This window comes from Plasmodium gonderi (assembly GCF_002157705.1).
Source record: "Plasmodium gonderi DNA, contig: Chr10, whole genome shotgun sequence".
NCBI classification, from domain to species: Eukaryota; Apicomplexa; class Aconoidasida; order Haemosporida; family Plasmodiidae; genus Plasmodium; species Plasmodium gonderi.
In genome coordinates, this window is record NW_021628935.1 from 719049 (window position 1) to 745818 (window position 26770).

Genomic DNA, 26770 nt, shown 5'->3' on the forward strand with positions numbered 1-26770 from the left:
TAAGGGTAAAATTATAAAAGGATTTATCTACTAAAAGTGTTCCAAAAAAAAAATATGAAAACTTGTGAGATTATATACAACTCGTAAATACAATAATTGGTGTGTGACATATACATAAAGACAAGTAGTTTTTTTTTTTTTTTTCTTTTTTCTGGGATGTCACGGAACGAATGGTATGAACAGATTGTAGGTAAATAAGCTGACTTTATACTTTTTTGTAAAGAATGGTATGTAAAAAGACAACTCTCTAATCTTGGATAGTTCATTCATCACACATTGATTATCTTTTTATAAAAACATTTCTAATGGGATGGAAAGATGTGCAGTTTTATGTCATCAAGAGTGTCTAGGCCACACATGCACTCCTATTTATATGTATATGTATGTGGTTCTCCTTAGTACATACTCGCTGGAATTTTAAGACACCTTGTACTGTATCCAACTCCGGAGCAACGGAACAAAAGTGCTAATACAGATATGTGGCCTTATTGGATATTTGGCAGCACTTACATGCCGCTCAAAAACACCTTTAACATCTAGACAGTTTGAGAATAAACAAAGCATTCATATATATATATATTGAGAGCCAAAGTAAGGGATAATAATTAAAACATAAAATATGTAAGATAACTCTAATAACATTGAAGTGTACTCCCTCAAGGTGTGAAAAGGAGAAATTTCTCAATAAAATTTTTGATGAATAATTTGTAACCAAAATGAACCATCAAAAATTGAGCCCAAACCTATACCATTATTCGTATACATTTTCAACAATGATATACATGGTGTTGATAGAAAAAAAAAAAAAAAAAAGACGATATATGTTCATCACCCCTCCCCTCTCTCATCACGTAGGAACTACGCACAGTCTATATGGTCTCACAAAAATAATGCATTCCTTTTCGTCAAGTGTCACACGAATATGTTATAAATGGATGAAGAGGTACTTTGGTGTAAATGCTTCTATAGTTGCAAAGCGGCAATTATGAAAACGAGAAAAAAAAATTCTGCACAACGTAATAATAGAATTGTGCATCCCCTTGTTTTGAGGAATGTATGCATAAAAACATTCATTACACAGTTAGAGAGGGCATGACGAGTTGTTCCACGCGTAGAATGAAATTATTAAAAAGAAAATGATTCCAACGTTTGCAGTATTCCTAACGTTTGCAGTATTCCTAACGTTTGCAGTATTCCTAACGTTTGCAGTATTCCTAACGTTTGCAGTATTCCTAACGTTTGCAGTATTCCTAACGTTTGCAGTATTCCTAACGTTTGCAGTATTCCTAACGTTTGCAGTATTCCTAACGTTTGCAGTATTCCCAACGTTTGCAGTATTCCCAACGTTTGCAGTATTCCCAACGTTTGCAGTATTCCTGACGTTTGCAGCACGTCCAACATCTCGGATGTTTTTCTTACAGTAGTTGGTATTTATATTGGATACATCTTCAAAGCTTGCACATGTGTAGACGTTGTCCTAATGGGTCAAGGAACACATTCGAAAATAGTCTTAAGATGACTAAACTGGAGAGTGCAAAGATGAAAAAAAAAAAAAAGTTAAGAGAAAAGTGCCAATTACAAGAAGCATAAGGAAGGGAAATTCAAAAGTTGGGATGCATCAAGGTAATCATTAAATAATGCTGTGAATTCATTTGTGGATCCTACGTGATGGCAACATAACCACGACATTATTGTGAATTTCTCTTGGTAATACCTCGCCCAAGCAGAAATGTCATATGAGCACAGAGTGGTTCTGGAAATTTTCGTGCAGAAACGTTTTCTTCTGCTCAAAGTTCAGCTGAAGCCAATGCCCTGCGTTGATGGGGATGATCTACATATATATATATATATATAAAAAAAAAAAAAAAAAAAAAAAATGAAAAACCAGTGTGAGAGTATTAACGTTTGAAACGTGATTTACAATGACGTACGTATACATATATATGCATAATGTTTTCACGCTGCAAGATTTATTCTCCTTAGCTGTTCTCCATCTAACCTGCCAACCGTGTGCATTAAGAACACGTAACTGTAAGGAAACAAATCCGCTATTCATGTAATCCCAGTGAGACGTATCAATTGTCCTCATTAGATGTTCCTTTCCAAAGAGACAAATGCCAATTTTCATTTTTTCGTTTAGTAGAATATCTATTATATATGGAGAATTATGGTACGGCTCAAAATGGAGATCATAAGAAATATTAAAAATTTTCAGAATTTGAACTAATTCATTCAATATTTTATTTCGTATTTTGATAGCATCTTTTTCTTTTTTATATATACTAAAATCACTTCTAAGAATTTTACATTTTTCATGCATGCAATATTTGTACATAACATCAACAGAATCAAAGTGTACTAAACATTGTGGAATTTCCTTAAAGCATGCATCGGCAATTTGGTGTAAACGTTTAAAAGCTTGAGAATCATTTGGATCTCTGTTCATAAAAGTGACATTTAAAATTTCATGAAAATTTTCCTGAGTTTTATGATAATTTGCTACTATATAAGACCAAGTAATATTCACAAAACAGTTTTTATATATAACATTATTTTCTGTGCTGAATGATTTATTTTTTAACAAATCTTGAAGTAATACATAAGAATTATCAAATAATGGTTTAAAAATTATGTTTACATATGCACAAGACCATAAAAAGGTGGCTATATCTATGAGTTTTTTTTTAATTATATCCCATTCTTTAAAAATCTGTTCTATTAATATTTTGTACACTTGTTCATCATATATATTCATTTTCACAACAGACGACAACAATTTTAACATTTGAAAAACACTTAGTCTATTCAACACATAACTGTCTTTTACATTTTCAAATAAATTACGTAAATAATTTGTATGATACCAGGAAATTTTCGATAAACTTATTAATGGGTATATCCACAAGGAAATATTCTTAGCATGTAAAAGTTCATTTGACTTTTCACATAGCACATCTAGCAGGTTGTTATATAAGACGATTCTTTTGTTGTACGTGCAGAAACAGCTGATCGTATATACTACATCTTCTACATCTAACAATCGTATGTATTCTACATTTTCGCTCAGTAACTCGTAAATGTCATTAACTACCTTTTTTACTTCTGCTCCGTTTCTTTTGTTATATTCCAAGTATTTCAAGCATTTTGTGACATCTATAACTCTTTTTATTTTTTCTTCTCCATAATGGGATGCGTAACCCATCATTGGGTAGCCCATCGTTTGGTCTCCTTTTCCTATGGCATTCCCTCCCAAATTTAGTTCATTCGGTTCTTTTGGTGCATGCAAGGTCAAGTAGGAATTTTCCATCATATTGTATGCATCCTTCTGGCTTTGGAATACATCACTACTGGTGGGCTTCTTCCCCACTTGTGTATCCATCCTGACGTTGTGATTGTCGTGATTGTTGTGATTGTCGTGATTGTTGTGATTGTTGTGATTGTTGTGATTGTCGTGATTGTTGTGATTGTCGTGATTGTTCTGCTTGTTCTGCTTGTTCTGCTTGTTGTGATTGTTGTGATTGTTCTGGTTGCACTGACTGTTTTTGGGGCTATGGCTGTTGTGGTCGTTGCTCTTCTCTCGCTCTTCTTTCATGAATTCGGTACATCTGGGGTGGTGCTTAACGCTGTTTTGGTTAAGTGTGAACATTTTGCTTTGGTCAGGATGACAAAATTGGTTGTGCCTTATTAACAAATCCGTTTTGCTTGTCTGTAAATGCTGCTTGGGCTGCTCCTGCTCCTGCTGATCCCGTTTCGAACCCACTTCTTCAGAAGTTAATTTTATTATTTGGGAACTGATGTGGGTGCTTATAAGGGAAATAAAATTAAGATACCTTTGAGAATGCTTAAAATTTGCAGAGATATTCAACAAGAGTTGACAAAATTGTAAATCAAATTTAGAAACATTACTTACCATTACATCTAAGGACATATCGTAAAAATTAGAATATTCCTTACAGAATCGATGAAAGGAATGCCACAAGCTCATCAAATGGTTAAGATTGAACTCTCTGATTTTGGTTATACATACAGGAACTAGCTTATCCATATAATGCTTAGTCCTTAAGCTATGCTTAAAACATTCATTTGCAAATAAAACCAATGCATCTGTGTCCATATAACTAATTTTTATAATTAAATAATCATAAAATTCAGAAAAATATAAAGAATATTTATTCAACATTGTTATATAATGAAGACAAAATTTTATTTTCAATTTGTTATCTTCACATTCCTTCTTTACCTTTTCAAATTTCAAAAATTTAGCAACTTCATAAGAAAGATCTCTAATTCTATTTTTCATATTTTTTTCGCTAAGCAGATTTATTAACCCAATCAAGTTATTCCAACCAACATTTTCCACATTTTCATGTACCCGGTTGAAGAACTTGTTTATATCTGTTTCTTCCATCTCAAAAAGGATATTTTTTTTCCTATTTACAATATTTACTGAATCTATAACTGATTTGGTACTTTGTTGACTTTCATAAATTAGCTCCTTTAAAAGTTCCTGATCTGTTTTCTGATTCGATGCGTGCTGACTCTCATCCCCTCGTCCACTGATACACGATTCATCTATTACTTCTTCTGCACACAGATAGCTCTGCACATCACCATCAATCTTTTTTCCACTGTTTAAATTGACATCTTCAGAATTTGCATCTCCTAAGGAGTTACAATTAAACATCCCAGTAGAGCTAGCAACAGACATACCACTTTTCATTTTGTTCATAAATTTTTTGTATTCCATTTCTTCCTTATTCTTCCATTTTTCTTCCTCTATGGTAATGTCGAAGGTGAGACTAGGTGAAATATCATCTTCAAATTCTACATTATCAAGTTGTTCAGTAAATATTTTATCTTCATTTTTTCTATTCACGAAATGTTCATATTTTCTAGTACTACAAAAGCTATATTTTGTTAAATGGATGTTCCTACAAGGATTTTGAATAATCTTCAATCGGATGTTTCTTATTGGAAGTCTTTTCATGTTCTGTTCTTCCCAATGTTGGATGAGGTGGAGGGGGAAGCCACAAGCTCAAAAAAATAAAAGTGTGATGGACTTGTAGACTCCTACAAATCCTTACCTTACAACTACAAGTAATATAAATTCGATCATTACATTGTCTCCTCAGCACTGTTTGATGAGTTCTTTTTTTTTTTTGCGTTACATATGTGGAGGGGGTTGGGCGGAATGACAGAGTTGGGATAAGTGGGTCGGTAAAATAAAAACATAAATATATCTACATATATATCTACATATATATATTTGTATGTATGTAAAGAAACTAGTGATTAAATAAACACAAGCACATTACCGCTTATAATAATAAGGGGAATTTTCTGCATCGACCTCAAGCGTGTTAATAAATCATAACGCCTACATATGCACATACATTTTGCTAATTCATGGAAGAGGTTATTTCATGTAAACAAGAGAAAAAAAAAAAAAAATAAATAAAACTTCCATCTTTTTTTTTTTTTTTTGCTGATGCCTCTATTGCGTTCATCTTAAAAAAAACATCTTCTGATATGACATTTTTGCGCTTAGAGAAACTAATAATTTTCACATTCCTCATTGGAAGGCATTTAAAACACAGGAACTTTTTTCGACACATTTATAGTTCAATATATTTACACTTTAGGATAAAACATTTCTTGGATAAGAAAGATATCAGATTCAGGTGTCCTGTCGTTGTACCTTATTGTTTTTTTTTTTTTTTTTTTTTTTTTTTTTTTCAGGTCGAATTTTTCTATCGACACATTTTTTTTTCGATGCTTGCTTATTTGAGCCATTCTCCATACCACCAAAAGAGAAAAAAAATATGTAGGGGTAGAAAAATCAGGCATGAGAAAAGAAAAGAAAAAGAATCTATATTCTTAGCATATCATCCGAAGAGTTGATTAATCATATTTCTTCAAACCAGACATTTTCTACGTTTTTTCTCTTTACATGACGTCGTTTGGTTTGGTTTGATTTGGGTGGGGTGGGCCCATATTAGGAAAAACGTATCCCTTTCGTTTACACATTGGTATGTTCATATATATGTATGAATGTACCTATGTATTCATGCACCTATGTATGTGTGTCTGTACGCGTACATAAATTTTTATGTGTACATTTCTATTTTCATATACCCACCGCTTGATTACAGTTTTGGGTGGTGCCTCATGAAAATACAGTTCAGTTTTATATACTCTAACAATATATGTAACTAGTGTGACAAGAAATTCTGACATATTTGAAGTGTCTAGTCGATGAATTATCTATTCGTTGAGCTATGTTTATGTATGTATGAGGTGTCACCTGAACACAGCTAGCCATTTGGGAATGTAAAAATTAAAATGGACCTGTGCATGGGTATACGTCATTATGCATGTTTGAATTAATGAGGTAGATTTTAAGTTGATAACCATTTGGTAAGATTTTGTAAAAGTGATACATGCTAATGATCTTCCACTACTTTATCGAAACTATGATGGGTTATTACTTAACATATTATTGTCCTTAGAAAACAAACAGAATGGGAGAATGAAACAAATAAATAAAAAATAAAAAAAAAAAAAAAAAAGGTAAAATAATCAATAAAAGTGACGTGTTCAGTGCAATGGGAAAAGGATGGAAAGGGATGGAAAATATATACTGCTGAGCCAGCTCTGAATATAGACGGAGAAAGATGCGGAAAAAAAAGTGGGAATTTTTTTGTTTCTCAAACTTGTAAGTATCTTAGTGTATACAAAATAGAATCTAACAAGTGTGTGTAAGAAGCAGAATAATGTAAAGTTAACTTTTCCTCTACCAGGGTTATGATCTGTCATTCACCATAATGTTCTAAAACTAATTTTTAAAAAAAGTGATGTGAAATTGTATGTTCAGCTGCATGGCAACTTTGTGTACAAGGAGTTTTTTATTCAAAGAAAAAAAAAAAAAAAAAAAAAAAAAAAAAATCCTACTGTGGTGTTTCCACTTTAATGGGAAAAGAAAAATAAGCACACGATATTTTAATTCATTTTCTGCATGCATATGTGTACATGTATATATATTCACATGATGAATACATATGTACATGTATATATATTCACATGATGAATACATATGTGTACATATACATATATGCACGTTTTTCACGGCCAAGCTTTACAAAATTGAAATGATATATACTTTTTTTTTTTACCTTTGCTAGAAACAGACTCTTGGGGTATAGCAGCTTGTATTGCAAAAATGTTTATGTACACCTATTAGCTTACATAAAATATACTTGAACAAACAATACATGCACATAAGATACACTTAACCCTGAATTCCCAATTCACGATAAAACTATAAAAAAAAAAAAAAAAGAAAAAAAAATCAGTTAAACTTTTCTAAGTCCCCCAAAAATATATACACTCTTCCTCAAACCATCGCCGCCCCCACATAATATAAAAAAAAAAAAAAAAAAGAAAAAAAAAAAGAAAAAAAAAAATGGATAAAAAGTCACACAATATAAATTGCATATGGTACTCATGAGGTTATGTTTATTTTATGTGCATATATAATGAATAAAAGATATTACCCTTTTTTTTTCCAAGCGTACATATATGTATATATACATGTGCAGGTGTATATATATATATATATATATATATAATTTGTACAAGTCCCTTTTCTTTTCCTGATATTTGAATAAATTATAAAATATATGAATAAGGATATTCATCTAACAAGTTTAAGCAAAAAAAAAAAAAAAAAAAAAAAAAAGGAAAAGGAAAAGGCAATTCCCCAAAGGGGTAATAAATACAAATGTGGAATGCCAAGCGTCCCTCATCTATCTCTCCTATATTATTTAACGAAAAGTAAAGAAAAAAAAAAAAAAAAAAGAAGATATCATAATAAAAGGAAATTGTTTTTGTTCTAGATATATTTTATTTCTCCATCTTGCTTTGCCTTTATGCGCACAGGAAAAGTAACTTTTTTATTTTTGAATGAGCCAGATACACACCTACAAACATAAAATGAGAAAGAGGAAGAAAATTGGTTTCCCGCTCTCCCATAGTTTCAAATGAATTTCCATTATTATTTATTTATTTATTTATTATTTTTTTCTTTTTTTTTTTTACGGACATAACCAAAAGATTTTAACAAACGATCTTATAAAAAAAAAAAAAAAAAGCAGACTGAAAGTTTTATAGGAAAGCTTATAGATAACAGGAGATGTAGTTGTACCAGCATGTGAAAAACAGTTACGAGAAAAAATAGACTTGGCTTAGGAATATGAACGAACATATGAGTGCAGATTACACATGCAAAAATAAGTGCTCAAAGATAGAGGTGCACAAATACAGACATCACGATTTGCCTTTATAGGAACAGTATATTTTGTTGCATGAATAAGTGAAAAGGTACCCCGAATGATAAAGTGGAATTTTTTTCTTTAAAAAAAATAATAAAAAAAAATATAATACTAAATTGATGATTGTGTTTGCATGTTTGAGAATTCAAATTCATGAGGGAGGACTATATTGCACCTTTTGAACAGTACAGATTCTTAAGTAAATGCATATATATATATATATATATATCGAGCTATATGCTTAGAAGGTATTAGATAAAAAATTGTGAAGCGCTGGAAACATCACGTAGGTGTAAGCACTCCCTAATAAGCACAACTTGGTCATATTTTCCCAGTGTACAAGAAAGCATTTTTTTTTTTAATTGTTCTTTTTAATTGTTTTTTTTAATTTTTTTTTTTAGTTTTTTATTCGAATACCTCATTGCGCCCCTAGCCCATCGCGCATAATTTTGTAAAATGAAGTGAAGGCTACGATCAATTTAAGGAGATCAGTATAAGTATGAAAAGGAGAAGGATAGAAAGATGCATCTGTCAAATATTAAACAAACTAAAAGTTTATGTAAATATATGGTTAAAAGTAAAAAATGTTATAAAGTACTTTTTTGGCCCCCTTATATTAAGGGAGAAGTTACACTTTAAAACGTATAGAAAAAGAAGAATATGTCCGAGTATGACATTGGTACTAGACCTAGATGAAACGTTAATATATTGTACAAAAAAGAAAAAGTTTAGTCATCAAAAGGAGGTAGATGTGTTAATAAATGGAAAATATTTTTCGCTATATGTATGTAAAAGACCATATATTGATTTATTTTTTTCGATTTTGTATCCATTTTTTGAAATAATAATATTTACAACATCTATAAAATCCTATGCAGACACAGTTCTAAATATAATAGATGTAGATCATTATATTGACAAGAAATTTTACCGAGAAGATTGTTTTGAAGTAAATCAAAAATTATATATAAAAAATTTACAAAGTATAAAAAAAGAAATTTCAAAAATTGTTTTAATTGATGATTCAAATGTTTCTGGTTTAAAATATCCAGAAAATTTTTTCCCAATTAAAAAATGGCAAGGGGATTTAAATGATACAGAATTATTAGATATTATTCCTTTTTTTTTAAATTTGAAAAAAGTAAGAGATGTTAGATCTCTTTGTTCATTTAGACTCAAATCACAAAAAGACATTTCCAAATTATTAACTTCAGCCCCATCCAAACAGATCAAATATTTTACCGATGAAAATTCAAAGTTCTTCTACACTCCTTCACTTGCTTTCCAAGCTATTAATTATCTTAAAATTTTTATGAACAAATTTAGGTATGCAAGTTCCAAAAAACAATGGAATGAATTAGGAAAAAAAATTAACAGCAAATTGAAATCTTATCCATTTTCATTATCCAAGCTTAAAGGATCGAGTGATGATGAACATCGCAAGAAGCATCGCAAGATTCTCAACAGAAAGGTGCAGCAGTAAGAGCAGCGGGATTGGAATTTTTTTTTTTTTTTTTTATGTGCTTGTATTTGGATCGTCTTTGTAAAGGTGCATATACATGGTTTTTGTTTTTTAGTATTTAAGTAAGTACCTGAATAACTGTGAGTATCACCTATGCGTATAACTGTGAGCATCACCAATGCGTATAACTGTGAGCATCACCAATGCGTATAACTGTGAGCATCACCTATGCGTATAACTATGTGTCTGTGTCTGTTTGTCTAATTCCTCCCCCGACCGGATGAAACATGTGCAGGGGTACGTATACGCACGTGCACACATATAAGCCAATTTTTATCCGAGAAAAAATGATGAATTTAAAAAAAAAAAAAAAAAAAAAATCAGTTCCTCAACAGCTCCAATGAATAACCTTTTTAATTCTTCCCCCCTCACCTTTGTACATTTATGAGTCCAAACAAAACTGAATTTTTATTCACGAAAATGTATGCTTACATATATGTATATATTATATATTATGTAGATTGTGTACCACATATATGTTAACAAAACAACACACGCATGTTGCGTAGTTGCACATGTGCAAAAAGAAAAAAAAAAAAAAAAAATTGAAAGTTGACAATTGGCAGTTGACAGTTGGCAGTTGGCAGTTGACAGTTGGCAGTTGACAGTTGGCAGTTGACAGTTGGCAGTTGACAATTGGCAGTTGACAGTTGGCAGTTGACAGTTGGCAGTTGACAGTTGAAAGTTAACAGTTGAAAGTTAACAGTTGAAAGTTAACAGTTGAAAGTTAACAGTTGAAAGTTAACAGTTGAAAGTTAATTATAAGATATCACCCGTTAACATGAAAATTTTTTCAAAAAGGTTACTCCCTTTTTTAGTTCTTTACCAAAGGGGGAGAGGAGGTGAGGGGGTTAATTCATTCAAGTAAAAAAAAAAATACAAATCGTACATAAACATATGTATATATGTGTATGCATATATATATAGTGAATAGAACAAAATTGGGAATGTTGATACGCGCTATCTAGATCAGCTTATCACAGGTTTGAGTAAACCTACAATATGAATAGGAACCATCCATGATTTAAATTTTTCACAAAAAAAAAAAAAAAAAAAAAAAAAATTCCTGTACTAAGCGCATAACAATTGAATGACGATGTTTTGTTACCCTTCTCGATGAGACAGATCATTATTTCGTTAATTTGGTATAAACTGAATTTTCCAAACGTAAGAATCTGAATAAATTTGTTGTAATTAATTTGAAAAAAAATAGTTTCATCAAAAAAAAAAAAAAAAAAAAATATGGGGAAATCGTGATGGAAACTTTATATGCAATGTTCATCCTTGGCATTCTTCACTCTGTTGACCCGTTAACAGTCTCGTCCATTATGTTGATCATATCTACTCATTCAACTTAGGAGATAGGAAAAACGTGAACTTAAGATATTGTGAGTCTCCATTATTCTATTTGTTTTGAGGCATTCATTTTAAAGATCTCCCTAATAGCGAAAACACGAGTTCGAAAAGAAAAAAAAAAGGTAGAAAAGGATACACTAGACACATATTTACATATATTTATGCATTTATATAATGTATATTTTTCCATCTCATGTAGGGAAAAAAAAGATTTCTTCACAATGTGACGTTTTCATATCATTCCAACGTCTATATATATGTAGTTGCGTGGGAATATGCATATATGTACGTACGTGTGGTATTTATTTACTCATGTGTTACTTTTTGTTTTCAATTTTTTTTTTTTTTTTTTTTTTTACTTGATTTTCTTTCTTTTTTTTTTTTTTTTTTTTTTTTTTTTTTTTTTTTTTTTTTTTTTTTTTTTTTTTTTTTTTTTTTTTTTTTTTTTTTTTTTTTTTTTTTTTTTTTTTTTTTATTTTTTTTTTTTTTTTTTTTTTTTACTTGATTTTCTTTCTTTTTTTTTTTTTTTTATTTCATTTTATTTTATTTTATTTTATTTTATTTTACTTTATTTTATTTTACTTTATTTTATTTTACTTTATTTTATTTTACTTTATTTTATTTTACTTTATTTTATTTTTTATTTTTTTTCATTTTTTATTTTATTTCATTTTTTCTCTCTGTTTCACGTATGGCAACAGCACATCCCTTTTTGAACCATTCAAGAAATACACTACATTTTGAGAAAAAATAATAGCCAAGTCAAATCATATTTTTAATTAGCAATTTCGAAAAAGAACTATTTCCCAAAACCAAATCACACTGAATTTTTTTTTTTTTTTTTTTTTTCATTTTTTTCTTATTCATTTTTTTGGTGAATAATTATTTTTCAAATATACGCCACCACCTCAGCACCAGCTTTTATTACTAGCCAATTTATCTGATCTATTCAGCTTAATGTTTTTGAGCCGTTTCAAAATGAGCGTACAGAAGATTCTTGAAGAAAAATTAAGCGTAGCCTTAAAACCGACATTCCTTGAATTAGTTGATAAATCTTGCGGATGTGGGACATCATTCGATGCAGTCATAGTCTCAAACAATTTTGATAACAAAAGATTACTAGACAGACATAGACTTGTTAATGACATTATAAAGGAAGAATTACCCAATATACATGCATTTTCTATGAAATGTCATACACCTGTTGAATATGACAATTTGAAATCCAAATGAAAGTTACGTTATTTGGCTTATATATAAACTTGAGACGGTAGTGGATTATTATTTGTATTACGCACCTTTTATTTTTTTAAAAAAAAAAAAAAAAAAAAAAGTTTTAATTTTAACTTTAAATAATCGTGATTAAAATTTAATATAGCACGTCAGAATGGGTATCCAAATTGCTCCCCCCCCCCTCTCCTTTTCCCAATTTAACGAAAATTGTTTTTGCAAGAGAAAAAGGAGAAAACAGTGTTTGCTCAGTTTGAAGTGGGTATGAACTTTTTTAGAGTTTTTCCAAAGGGGCATTTTTTTTTGTACCGTCCTCTTGTCCACTATACACACGTTTGCATATATTACGTGTACTACATATATATCTATCTTTACATACATATCTTTACATACATATCTTTACATACATATCTTTACATACATATCTATACATATCTTTACATACATATCTATACATATCTTTACATACATATCTATACATATCTTTACATAAATGTACGTATGCATACAAATTTCCTTTTTTAATAACGTATAATTACTTCTCACGTTAGAATCCTTCGCCATCATGGTACTTGTCCGCTTAACACCAGCAAATAGCAAAGAAAATGTATCCCTTAATTTTACATATTTAACCTTACAACTCGAACATGACACTAAACTTGAATGTTTAAAATGAAATATCATGCTTACTGAGAATGAAAGAATAGTAAATTTTGTTAAAAAAAAAAAAAAAAAAAAAAAATAGACTCCCCGTGGTAGTCTCACAGTTTTGTGTATACTTTCTTAAAGGTGTAGAGAATATTTGGTTAGTATTCACTCTGTTAGTAAAGTCTATCATAAAAAGTAATAAACCTTGTCAACTCATCTGGTACAATTCTTTTTGTATGTTTTCATTTGGAGCTTGGATTCATTCAAATGCATAGTATTAAAAAATTTTGTTATGTCAAAACTTGTTATAACTTTCTTCTTTCTTTTTTGCATGCGAATTTTTGCTTTTTTCATACCTAACTAATTTTTACCAAGAGGTAATCTTTGTCCTGTTACACTCAAAAGTGTAGCAATTAGAACATGCTTTCTTACAGGAGGGGTTAGGGTGGGATACAGATACTAATACATATTAACGTTCATGTGTAAATTTTTTTTTTTTTTTTTTTTTTTTCACCACCTTACATATGTCTAATAAGAAACACACGTTATATTGAACGGTTTGATCATTTATTTTTATTTTTCGTTTAAATACATATTGTTTATGCATCCATTTTGGAGGACCTATGTAGCACCAGGATGCACAGTGTACATTACAGGGAAACAGGCCTCTACAATAGGAGCATGTAAGAATATGTAAGCATGCATATATATATATATATATACATACATACACGTGTAGACACGTATACATTCGTGTTCATGTTGGAGCTCCAAATTTACAGGTTTATTTATAGTTCTCATAACTTTTTTTAGTATATCCCACATGCAGAAATATATTCCCAGATTGTGGTAAAATATAAGTTATAATTTCTATGAAAACAAATTACAACCCATTGGTTTCTTTCTGCCGTTTTACAAAATTATTATAAGTGGCTTATATGATAGGAAGGAATTTCTAACATGCTTATTTCTATAACATTTTCTCAATGATTTACTATTTTTTTTTTTACATTCAAATTTTTATACTCCCCTTTTGTTGAGTTATTATTATTTTTGCTTGTTACAGAACACTATTTGATCATGCGCGTTATTTTGTTCATACATGTCTAAACATATGTGTACAACTGTGAATTTCCCTCTAAAATATAGATCTGCTATGAGAATTATTGATCTGCTTTAACAATCAATGAAATTGTAATTTTTTCATTTTTTTATTGTTTTTTTTTTTTTTTTTTACTTTTAGAATATCTACGTGAAAAGAGGATCAGTTAATTTACTCATCTCAGTGGAAAGATCACAAAAACTGTGTTTATTGTGCTCCTTATTATTTTATGTAAAATTGTATACACAATTTTTCGTGGTAATTTGCGACCTATCTAATTTAGAAATTTATATTTTATTTCATTGTTATTTCTTATACTGTTGCACATGTCGTTTTTTTTCCATCATTCATCATTTGTGGTGGGGGAAAAATAAAATACATAAATAAATAAAACAAACTGGTGCTTGTTTATCAAAAATCCTCATGAACGTGTATAAATCTTTATAGTATTTGATTATACGTGTATATTTAAATACAATTTCTACATACGAATACTAACACCTAACTTGTAGGAGTTCTCATGTAACGTGCCAAGGGCATTTTATAGCTACTCATGTGTCTACATAACAGAGCACATTTTTGTGTAGAACAATATGCTCTATTTTGCATTAACTCATTTGTTCAACTTTATACATTAATGTTAAAAATGGTGGTATAAAAAACGTAACAAAAAAAGAAATAGTCAAGGAAAAATAAATGTTCCAACTATGAAAAGTTAAAAAAAAAAAAAAAAAAAAAAAAATTGTGAAGCACTAAAGTTACACAAGTGATTTAAAAAATAGAAAAAAAATAAAACATACATAAATTTCCAATTGTAGATTAAAAAATTATGAACATGAAATAAAAAAAAAAAAAAAAAAAAAAAAAAAAAGCAGACAGACAGGTAAAATCTCTCAGTTTGGGTAATATATAGCGTATAAAAAAAAAAAAAAAAAAAAAAAAACAAAAAAAACAAAGTAAATAAATGAAAAAAAATAGGAAAAAAAAAAAAAAAAAAAAAAAAAAACAAAGTAAATAAATGAAAAAAAATGAATAAATATATGAACATGCAGTATATGTGTAAATTCGGAAATAAACAACAAATATTTCTACCCCACTGCGAAAATAGAAAGAAAACAAATGATGTCTAAATATTTGTGTACGTTTTTGTAACAAAAAATGTGTATAATTAAATTCTATCAGAAAAATAGAAAAGTAAAATAGTAAAAAAGTAGAAAAGCGGAAAAGCAGAAAAGGAAACAAATAGTAACGTGGAAACATAGAAAGGTAAAAAATAGAAGGGTAAAAAATAGAAGGGTAAAAAATAGAAAGGTAAAACAGGCAGAAGCGTAGAAAAGTAAACAAACAAAACAAACATAAAAGAATAAAACGCAAACTTTAAGCGAACGCGAAAATGAAAAAAAAAAAAAAAAAAAAAAAAAAAAATTCAACGCACATATCAGTTTGTTAACCTATGTCCACCCATATTTATATCTTACTTTCGTGTTTTTTACCTAAAGCAAAATTTATTTTATTTTACTTTTTTTTTTTTTTTTTTTTTTTTTTTTAGTTTATTTTAATTTTATTTTATTTTATTTTTTTTATTCCGTTTTTATCTTTTTTTTTTTTTTTTTTTATTTTCCTTATATATTTTATTTTTTTCGTTTTTAAATATTAGCACATTTGCAATGTTTCCGAGAGTTCCGCGCACATACATATGCATACTCGTACACGTACATATACACGTATACGCATGAAAGATATGTAAACGCATACTATATTAAGTGTTTGCATACACATTCATTGACACATGTGTATTTGTAAATGTGTAAATGAAAACATAAATGTTTATGTATACGTATATGTTTATGCAAATGTGTACATATACATATACGTATACACCCTTGTGTCAACACCTCCACACACACACACACACACCTGTTTACACACACTCGTGAAATTAAATAATTAATGTACTGCCACTTTTTGACACACTTTATAGTCTATGTTCAGAAGTGAAGAATATACGCAATTTTTGTTTTGTTGTAAATTTATATATATATATACACCTTTGTGACATCACACAAAAAAATAAAATAAAATAAAGGGGTGGAAAGATCAAGAAAAAGTGAAAAAAAAAAAAAAAAAAAAAAAAAAAGCGAAAATGAAAAGGATAACGTTTTTAACAGATAACGTATTAAAGTGTATGTCACGAATGTTAAACTGAATTTTTTTTTTTTTTTTTTTTTTTTATAGACATTTGGCAAACAATTATTTTTAATTAAAAAAAAAAAAAAAAGGGCAAAAGAAGGAGTACAAAGTGGGAAACGGAAAAAATAAAATAGAAAAGTGAAAGATAAAAAGAGAAAAAAGGCGAAGTGTCAATACAAAATATGAGCCTACCTCCCCACGTACGCGCATATACATAGACAGGTATATATAGACAGGCATATAGAGAAAGACCTATATAGACAGGCATATAGAGAAAGACCTATATAGACAGGCATATAGAGAAAGACCTATATAGACAGACCTATATAGACAGACCTATATAGACATATACTTCTTTAAGTTCCCACCCCGAGAAACACAAAATGGAAAAGCTCCAGCTTCCAGAATGGAACGATATCGAAAGATATTTTAAAGACCCCGAATTAATAACAGCAGAAATCTTATTTGTAGCATTAACTCTATGCAATGTATTTGTCATGTACCGCCTCTTCCTAGATGTGATTCCTTTCCCCATATTTGTTACTTGGTGGCAGTTGGCACAAGGGTTGCTAGTTGCTTATGTATGTGGAGAGTTAGGAAAAGAATTTCCAAAATTTGCATATTTTCCAAAAGTGGAAATAAATGAAAATATGCTTAAAGTTTTATTTGTACCTTCTATTTTTTATTGTTTAATGCTTGTGTTATCAAATTATTTATTATATAAAACACCTTGTATAGCATCGTACCCTGTACTTGTTAGTTTCACTGTGGTTTTTCATCATCTTACTCGTTTTGTTGGATGTGGAGAGGAATATATGCCACTAAGATGGAAATCAATTGTATTTCTATTAGCTGCTTTTGTAATTGGTTGTTTTGATTCGAAAACAACAGGAAAGGGAGTAATCATCTGGGCTTTATTATATGCATTATTTTCAGCTATTTTTCGAGCCGGATTTATGCAGAAAATTATGCATTTAGTAGATGGAAAAGGAAATACATTACACAATAATCAACACCTGTTAGGTGTATTACTTCTACCCATATTAATTATATTATCAGGAGAATGGGCTGTTTTTGGACATATGCCATATAATATTACCTCTTTATACACTTGGCAAATGTGGGGATGTCTAGTGACTGTAGGTGCCTTACCCTTTATAAAAAATGTTATATCAAATAGATTAGTTAGAAGAACTGGCCAAGGACCATGGAGATTTTTAGAAATTATATCCATTATACTTGTTTTTTTTATTGGAATGTCATATAATGCACCATCATTTAAAGGGTATTTAGCAATTATATGTGTAATAATTGGTAGATCTTTGGGTGCTTTTGATGTTATGTTAAATTCATCTGATTACATGATGGCAGAAGAAGAGAGGAAAAGGAAAATCTGCAGATCCAGTTATGCAAAAAGTAGACAAGGTACTCAAGCATCCAAACCATTTCTTTATTCTGGAGATAACGAAGAAGATGAAGAAAGTTCCTTTAGTTCTAATGACAGTAAAAGTTATCAAGGTTCTCAGGATTATGATGATAAAGACAGTGTCAATAGTAGCTCACAGCATTATAGTGTTCATAAAGGTACCAGCAGAATGGACAGCTCATCTAATCAAACTAGCCACGCTGGAATGTCTGGGGACGAAAGCAGAAGAGGTAGTAGAAGCAATGATCCCAAGGCTAATGCACGCAGTACTAGTTTCCACTCCAAATCCAAACTGTCCCGAAATTACTCCTCCAAAAAGCAGGAAATAGTGGACTCACAGGCTTAGACGTAGACTTAGAATTAGACATAGGTTAGGCCCATTTTTCTTCCGAAAATGTATTCCCCTGATCCGCTACATTGATGTTTGCATTATATTACAGATGATTCTATCCGCTATGCCACCATTGGGTTTCCAACCCAGAACGTTTCTTTCGCCAGTTATGTACATGTACATGCATAAGCATGTGTATATGTATGAGCATATATATATGTATAAGCATGTGTATATGTATACGTATATGTGTGTATATATATGTATACCCCATTTTGATCATATGTTTGTGTAACCCATTAAGTATGCACTTACCCGAACTTACATTTCTCTTCTCATATCCTCTCCCCTTCCTTCTTTATTGCTTTTTTTTTTTTTTTTTTTTTTTTTTTTTTTTTCACCAGTGAACCAATTTTCCATTTTTTTTTTTTAAATTTTTCGATTTAAAAAAAAAAAAAAAAAAAAAAAAAAAGTAAAAACAACACATATCCGTGTACATATGTACACTTGTGGGTATTTGTTCTTGTATCTGTAAGGGATTGTCTCTTAAAAGAAAAAAAAAAAAATAAATAAAATAAAATAATTTTACCATAATTTCAATCAAGTCCCTCTTGTTTTTTTTTTTTTTTTTTTTTTTTAATTTATAATTCTTTAAAAAGAAGAGTTCCGAAATCTGCACACAAATCCATTCGTTCATTTTTTCTTATGTATATAGGATTAGATCTTTGTAGGTGAACAAACTATTCTACTAATTCATAGTCCTAGAGAAAAGATAGGTATGAAGAATATACATTTTCAAAAAAAAAAAAAAGAAAAAAAAAATAGGGTATCTTATCAAAAGAAAGAATTCTTTTCACCCCATGTGTCTATTCAGTAAAGCTGGGGTGGGGGAGGGGATGATGGTTGAATATAAGATATTGATTACACCATATCAATTCCAGGCAGTTAACAAAACTAGGAAATGGTTCATGTTAGGGGGATAAGATATGCGAAGAAATCGTCATCTCTATCAAGCTATGTTATCATTTACATTGCGTGATTTTGCCTAAATATCTCTCACATTCATTTGTTTTATAAGATTTTTTTCCTGCTTTTTTTTTTTTTTTTTTTTTTTTGCAAATGTTAAAGTGTGCAAGTTGCAAAGCGGGCATCCCTTATTTATGTCTCACGTGCCCTCGAAAAATTTCGAACAAAAAATGTGGAAAAAATTGTGTAAAAAAAAGAACGTAAAAAGAACGAAAAAAAATTACGTAAAAAAAAAAAAAAAACGTAAAAAAAAAAAAACGTAAAAAAAAAAAAACGTAAAAAAAAATAGGGAAAGGTGCACATTTGCAAGTTGGCTTCCTGCAAATTCTGGAGTGCACACAACCATCCCGAGGACTATGTTCGTGTGTAAGTGCCGTGTGATATGAATTATTATCAAATATATTACATAAAAATAAAGTGGTTAAAACGGGGATGGTATGTCCAAATGGCTAATGAAGATTCGTAAAGTAAAAAAAAAAAAAAAAAAAAAAAAAAAAAAAAAAAAAAAAAAAAAAAAGAAAAAAAAGAATTGTCCTTTACAAGCGTGATAGAACTAATTCTGGAAGATGTCTCATCATAGAGGTAGTATATATATATAGGCAGCAAAAAAGTGGAATAGTTGGAATGAAATGGCTGGGGTAAAGTCACAAATTTTTGAAGAGATGATTTATATTTATGTCATTCTTAAATGTGTACCCATTACACATGCCTGGGAATGCAGATTTGTTCTTTTTATATTGATTATTATCCTTGAAAAAAGAAGTACTTCCTCTGTGATATTTCTGTATGTGCCCACTACTCCTTTGGGATATTATATCTGGAAAGAGCAATCCCATGATACTCTCATACGGTCCGCTTTTTTTATGCGTCTTGATATTTGGTTCCCCAAGGGATCTCTTTTGAAAAGTTGGGATGTGTTGCAGGGGATCTGCAAAAGGGCATAATATTGTATGTTTATCAGATTTGTCTAGAGTTTTCTTATAAAAAAAAAAAAAAAAAAAAAAGTTAAAATACATTTGAGCCTTACTGTCAGAGGCCATTTTCGGAATGAGGGGATTTGAAAATATATCCAAGCGGTTACTCTACAAAAAGGAGATAGAAACAGATATGCAAATGTAGTGATGTGCACAACACACAGGTGCAGACATTTGCACATAAGGAATGAAAGAACGAGATGTAATAAGATTTTCGCCATAACTACATCCAAATTTATGGATAAAGGGAAAAAAAAAAATATATATATAAATCTTTCTACGTTACCTCTGCATGAAGTTGCATATTAGGAATATATTTCGTGTCGAATCCTTCTCCTACTACTAAGACATTTGGTAAGCTCGAAATCATTTTCCCAATTTGTTCATATTTACATACTCGCATAAGAGGTCGTAATTCACACTTGTACAATTTATACCACTCATTAGTTAGATGTATGAATTTGATTCCATAGATTCCATGTTGAGATAAAAGAAAAACGCTTTTCATTACTTGTTCTTTTTCAAAAAAAGTTTGTTTAGTTGTTATGAAATCTTCATACGTCAAATCAGAGGAGTAGTAAATTGGGCCACACATCTGTTTATTCATTTCGTATTCGCTCAATATTATACCATTTTTCTTATATGCTAGATATAGCAAATTTTGATTCTTGCAAACATGGATCACTAGATTGTATAGGAGTTTGTGCAAGTGATATCTCAGCACTTCTAAGTTGTCATTTTCTAGAACACGAATACTTTCGTTTTCAAAAAAGGGGTTACTATTGCTGTGAAAAAGTGGCTTGCTATTGCTGTGAAAAAGTGGCTTGCTATTGCTGTGAAAAAGTGGCTTGCTATTGCTGTGAAAAAGTGGCTTGCTATTGCTGTGAAAAAATGGCTTACTCTCGCTTGGGGGAGAGGATAAGTTAGGACTTCCCACATTCAGACTCGTGAAATTTTGGTTGCTATAATTTATACATGTAGATAAGTTATTGCTATTCCTGTTTTTTCTGGACTTGTTCATAATTTTTTCATAACTCTTGCTGACACTCAATTGGGGTGGCTTGAGGTAATAAAATCCAAGGATTTTCATCATATTTTCATATATTCCATTGATGAATTCCTGGGCAAGTTCCTGAATGGAAAAAAAGAGGAATAAAATGGGTGGGAAATGTATAGAAAAGAAGTTTTTTTTTTTTTTTTTTTGGGATGAAATTTTCCTTCCTGTCTTAATAAAAGTGGCCACACTGTTAAAAGTAGTCACTATAATTTCTAAGTTCTTGAAAGATGGAGAGAATGTGCGAATTCGATGAGAAGGAGGTATATATACTACCAATGTGTTAGGATGCTTATATCTAGTAGTGTGCAACTCCGATATGTTTCGATCTGACAAACCTTATAAGTGGTATCCTTAAAATAGTTTGAGGTGCTCAATGTAGTGAACCTAGATCTAGCGAATGTTTTCAAATTAGTAGATTTTTCAGAAAAGAAATTGTCAAAATAATCTTGAGCGGTATCTAAAGTAAAGATTTGCATATTTCTACTATATCCTACAATAACAAGATTAGGAATTTCTTCAATTAGTCTTCTAAGTTTTTTTTCTTTGTAATAATTTAAATAAAAACTTAAAGGGTACTGTTCCATGTAGGCCTTATTCCATTCACTCTTGATTGAAGAAACAAATACACCTATGAATTTTTCAGATGCTGTATTATTTTCCTTCTCAAAATTATTGGATAAGTGATCATTTTTCGTGTATTTTTCATCTCCCATGTTTTCAGATTTGTACAAATTCGAAGTTTCTTGAGTGCTAAAGTTTTCATTCATGAAATCAGATGATACATTTGTTGCTGAATTTTTTTGCCCTTCAGTAGAGTGTCCATGAACTTCAGTAGAATGGATTTCTTTTACTTCGATTTTTTTCTCCAATTGTTCCTCCTGAATAGTGCATGCATCAGTACCTCCCACAATGGCACTATCGCTAGTACATTCGATTTTGCTTATGTTCACTTGGATGCTACTGTTCATCTGCTGTTGGTTGGATTCCAGGTTTTTATTTTGGTATGCTTTACTACGACCTGCAGGTTTAGAAATTGGGAAGGCGTGGTAATACATCAAATGGGAGACGTGGACGAGAGAGAGAGAGAGAGAAATGAACACCTCGTGTATTGTCTGCGATAGACGGTTTCTACATTACTCATTTTTCTGTCACATAATTGTGATTCGATAAAAAATATTTTTCGATTTCTTTGAACAGCGTCCATTAGCACGTGTGAATTTTGCGTGTGATCAGGTGGATGTCGCGTGTATCCACATATTCAAGTGCACACTCGAATCCACATTCACATGCACACGTTGTCAGAATTATAACGCAAGATGGATAGGAGAAACTGCCATTATAATCGCGAATGCAATGGAAAACATCTAATGCATAGCGAGATGAAAAGACAGCTATATATTCCAAATGAAAACATCAAAGTGTGCATTAATTATGCACTAACGAATTGTCGAACTGTAAGGGTATACTTACTCTGATTTAGAAGTGAGTCTTTAATTCTGCTTATCTCGTCCCACTCCACTTTTTGTCTCTCGGTTAGGAGAACTATTAGCTGGTATAGAAGAATGTGCAACTGTGTCTTTGTTAATATTTTGATGTAGGAATTTTGGCTGTGGCGCGTGTTCTGGATTGGGTTTTGCATCTGGATTAAGTTCTCCTTATGGTTATCTAACTCGTTCGTGTGTTGTCTCCCTATCCATTCGTTCGAACTCATACCCACATGAACACCTGAATTGATGCTGCTATCTTTGCCATTTAACTTGTTTAACAAATTGGCATACGGGTCATTTGAGAAGCTTCTGTTGATTTCGAATGCAATACCGTTGTCACAATCGCTAACCACATTGCTAGCCATATTGCTGAAAACGAAGCTGTCGATTCCAACATGAGGACGACCCTTTTCTCCTGCTGTGTAAAGTGGAGTCTTACCTCCACTAACGCTTTTGCAGATTCGTTCATGCAATTTCGAAGAATTCAATAATGCTAGACTAGCATTAGAATGTGATTTTTTCTTTTTAAAACCGTTCCTGTCAGAGGTTCCAGTAGTTGTAGTGGTTCCATTCTCCAAGTGTGTAGTACCAATGGAGGAGTATCTGTTTTTGTTATTAAGTGCACCGAGGATACTTTCTGCTGCATTTAAAGAATTCAATCGAAAATCTTTATCACTTAAGTGTGTGGAAATAGGGAACTTTTTACTACTGATTTTTGATGGGGATTTAAATTTGAATTCATTGCTTCTTATCAATTTTATGGATTTCAATTCTGGTATTTTATAACTAAATGTTTCTGGAGTGATCCTAAGTTTTATATCATTAGGACATGATATAGTTTGTATTTCTTGTATATCTTCTAAGAAGGTTTGTAATTTATCAATTCCACATCTTGTTTGTAAAATTTTTAAATTAAAAAATGATCCGAATAATTTCCTTACCTCTTGTTGTAATTTAGTTAATGATAAACTATTATTTATTGGTGTTTCATTATCTGTTAACTCTGGATTATAGTTTGTACATTCTGCAACAGTTCCTAGAATAATTTTAAGGAAAAAAATTTTGTCTTCATTCATTTTGGGAGTTTTATATTTTATGATTAAATTATTTTCCACAATTTGGTTATGTTTCTCATTTACTACTACTTTTGTTTTTTTTTCTTCCTTGTCATTTATTTGCTTCTCTTCATTTTCGATTGTATCATTAGTTTCATCTGCTTGTTGTGATTTTTCTTGTTCGTAGGTCATAGGGATTATTCCCTTATTCTTGTCATTCTCATTGTTCACATGTTCCACTACTTCGTCTGTTTTATCTTCTACTTTTATTTCCTCTTCTTTTATTTCCTCTTCTTTTATTTCCTCTTCTTTTATTTTCTCTTCTTTTATTTCCGCTTCTTTTATTTCCTCTTCTTTTATTTCCGCTTCTTTTATTTCTTCACATATCAAACAGTGATCCAGACTTTTTATCAAATCGTAAATGTTAGAAAATCCTGCATGACTCAGATTCAACAATGCATTATATTTTTTACAATATTCTCCAGAAATTTTTTCAATTTTGATACCCTTATATCCGAAGGACTTTACTAACATTATAAGGTTTTTTTTCGTGTTCCTGCAGATATGGATGATGTGTTATAAATCTTGGATTATTATTGTCTTCTTTCTTCATCATATTTCTCTCTCTGGTGCACAGGCACTCTTGACATGGCAGATTTGTGTTACAACTGTTCATGTAGAAGTGCAAATATGTAATAACTCATTCTTACTCCTGTATTTTTTTATATATGTATATTGAGTTTTGAGGTTTGAACTCAGGGGCAACTGGGTTTAGATTACTCCTATTTTTTTACAAAAAAAGAGAAGTGGCCATTCATTTAGAAAAAAAAGCAAGATAAGCAAGATAAGCAGAATAAAGCAAGATAAAGAAAAATAATGAAAAATAAAATAAATAAGTACACCACGTAGAGATATATGTGTGGGACGAAAGATGCACTACTTAGAAAAGAACTATTCCCCACATGCATAAGATTGTGGGGTCGTATATATATATATATTTTACTCATATTTTTGTAAAGATTCTTCTCCCTTTTTTTCGTCAATTTCACACTTGAGACTTTCTATATACTCTGCATCTGAGAGATTACTTCTTTCTGTGTCATGGAGAGAAGAAAGGTCATTGGGTTAGGAAAATAAAGACATGTGAAGGAACTTTTGCTAACTTCACATTTTGCCCTCTTTTTTTTTCTTTTATGCATGCAACATTGGGAGGATTATCACAACAATGTCTTAGCATATGGACATAGCGTTTGTTAGAATCTAATGATGCAACCTCATGAGGAAAAGTCTCGTGATACAGGAAGATGCATATAAAAAATTTCTTTCCTATACCATGCTTTGAAATTATACTTATTTGTTTATCCCATGGGGAGGTGTTCTTTTCGAATTCATCGTTTTCGGGTGTGTCATTTTGGCATACCTGGGGAAAAACACACGAATTTATTATTTATTCATCTATGCATTCATTTATTTGTTCATTTTTTATTTCATTTTTTTTTTTTTTTTTTTTCTCATATTTCACGGGGAATTTGTTAGGGTTAGGGTTCACGAAAAAAATATGCAACCCTGTACATATACATGTAATCTTTTACACATTTGTAAATCCAAGTACATACGCTTGTCGGTTTGCATCTTTTCTTTACCACTTCGCATGAGTCATCATGTATCTCCCCAGACTTCGAAATACTGTCTTTTGTGTCCCTGAAAAGGAACAGAAACACCCGACATGGCTTAATTAGATCACATGAGAAGAAAACGTTGGAAGAAATATGGCACTCTAGAATTATGCATCCGTTTGTTTCTTCACGGTTTTTATGGTTCACTCGTCCATGGGCTCTTCTGTTCGTTCTCCCATTCGCTTACTGCTTCATTCATTTATCTGTTTATTTTTATTTTTTCATTTTTTTTTTTTTTTTTTTACTTTTCACTTTTCGAGGGCACACATTTTTCACTTCGTTTGCTCAGCACAGTTCCGGTTTTTCTTTTTTTTAAAGCTTCCGAATCATCATCAGGAGCCACTAAATCATCTCTACATTTTCCGCTCGTTTTTTCACCACTTGAGCTGCTCACATACCTATTTTCTGATTTTTCACTTGATTTGTCCAAAATGTTTGAATCTGACTTTTCCAAAAAAAGCGCTTTTTTTTTGGCATCTGTCAAAAAGTTCATCAGACACGATTTGGCATCATTTATCTTTGTCTTTACGTTCTCTTGCATTTTTTTCTTAAAGGTAAGAATGGAAAATTCGTTTCGCAAAAATTATTTACATTTGGGGAGTTAGATAGGGGTTATGTGTGTCTAGCGGGGGGTATTCGTTCGTTAGTGCGTTTATCCAGTTTGTCGCTATTTTTTTTTTTTTTTTTTATTTTTCACCTGCACGGATGGTTAAAAAGTGCCAATTTACTAATGATCAATGTTGCACATAAAAATGTGTCGTTTTTTTTTTTTTTTTTTTTTTTTTCCCCTTTTGTCTCTTTTACAAAATGTCAGTTGTAGAATCAAAGGTGTAATATATTTCAAGTTTAAGTAGCTATAAATATGAAAGTTCTAACATATTTCTTTTTTTTTTTTTTTTTTTTTTTCCTTAGCATGTTGGATACATTTTTCGCTTCATCGACCTGACCGCATGCAAAATGTGAAAAGGGAATTTGTTATTGTACATATGTATTTATTCAATTTCCCCTAGCACGGTGGGGTAGAGATGGGACGGTTGGTGCATGGATACACAAACGGAGGTACCTTCATAATGGTACACGTGCACAGAACGTCTGGATTGTCGTTATATGCATGTTATTTATTTCTACTTTTGTGTGCAAATAAAGCGTTAAGATTTATTTAGAAGTTGGTAAAATGTGTTACAAAAAAAAAATATACTTAATTAGGTACCTTCTTGGGATTTTAGACTATTTTGAGTTTTCGCCTAAGAATTTGGCTTAAGAGTTTCACTTAAGATTTCATTTATGAGCTCATTTACGAGCTCATTTTGTATGTTTCGTTTAAACATTTAAGCTCCTCGTTTGAGGATTTCCTTTACTG

The 26770-nt window shown here is 30.7% G+C and overlaps 5 protein-coding genes across 5 annotated transcripts; 3 read left to right on the forward strand and 2 right to left on the reverse strand.

Moving 5' to 3' along the window:
• Nucleotides 1-1732: 1732 nt before the first annotated feature.
• Nucleotides 1733-4987, reverse strand: PGO_101540 (RAP protein; the record flags this gene model as incomplete). The annotated part of the gene is made up of 2 exons (XM_028688185.1): nt 1733-1831; nt 2000-4987. The coding sequence occupies 2 exons, from the start codon at nt 4985-4987 to the stop codon at nt 1733-1735; spliced, it is 3087 nt and encodes a 1028-aa protein (XP_028543986.1).
• A 3842-nt stretch (nt 4988-8829) lies between these two features.
• Nucleotides 8830-9813, forward strand: PGO_101550 (NLI interacting factor-like phosphatase; the record flags this gene model as incomplete). Its single annotated transcript, XM_028688186.1, has 1 exon — nt 8830-9813. The coding sequence occupies one exon, from the start codon at nt 8830-8832 to the stop codon at nt 9811-9813; it is 984 nt and encodes a 327-aa protein (XP_028543987.1).
• Nucleotides 9814-12186: 2373 nt separating this feature from the next.
• PGO_101560 (BolA-like protein) lies at nt 12187-12441 on the forward strand (the record flags this gene model as incomplete). Its single annotated transcript, XM_028688187.1, has 1 exon — nt 12187-12441. The coding sequence occupies one exon, from the start codon at nt 12187-12189 to the stop codon at nt 12439-12441; it is 255 nt and encodes an 84-aa protein (XP_028543988.1).
• Nucleotides 12442-16761: 4320 nt separating this feature from the next.
• PGO_101570 (glideosome-associated protein 40) lies at nt 16762-18150 on the forward strand (the record flags this gene model as incomplete). Its single annotated transcript, XM_028688188.1, has 1 exon — nt 16762-18150. The coding sequence occupies one exon, from the start codon at nt 16762-16764 to the stop codon at nt 18148-18150; it is 1389 nt and encodes a 462-aa protein (XP_028543989.1).
• Nucleotides 18151-19805: 1655 nt separating this feature from the next.
• On the reverse strand, nt 19806-25951 carry PGO_101580 (hypothetical protein, conserved; the record flags this gene model as incomplete). Its single annotated transcript, XM_028688189.1, has 9 exons — nt 19806-20089; nt 20189-20243; nt 20422-21267; nt 21528-22210; nt 22663-24290; nt 24738-24828; nt 25085-25154; nt 25378-25435; nt 25656-25951. The coding sequence occupies 9 exons, from the start codon at nt 25949-25951 to the stop codon at nt 19806-19808; spliced, it is 4011 nt and encodes a 1336-aa protein (XP_028543990.1).
• Nucleotides 25952-26770: the final 819 nt, after the last annotated feature.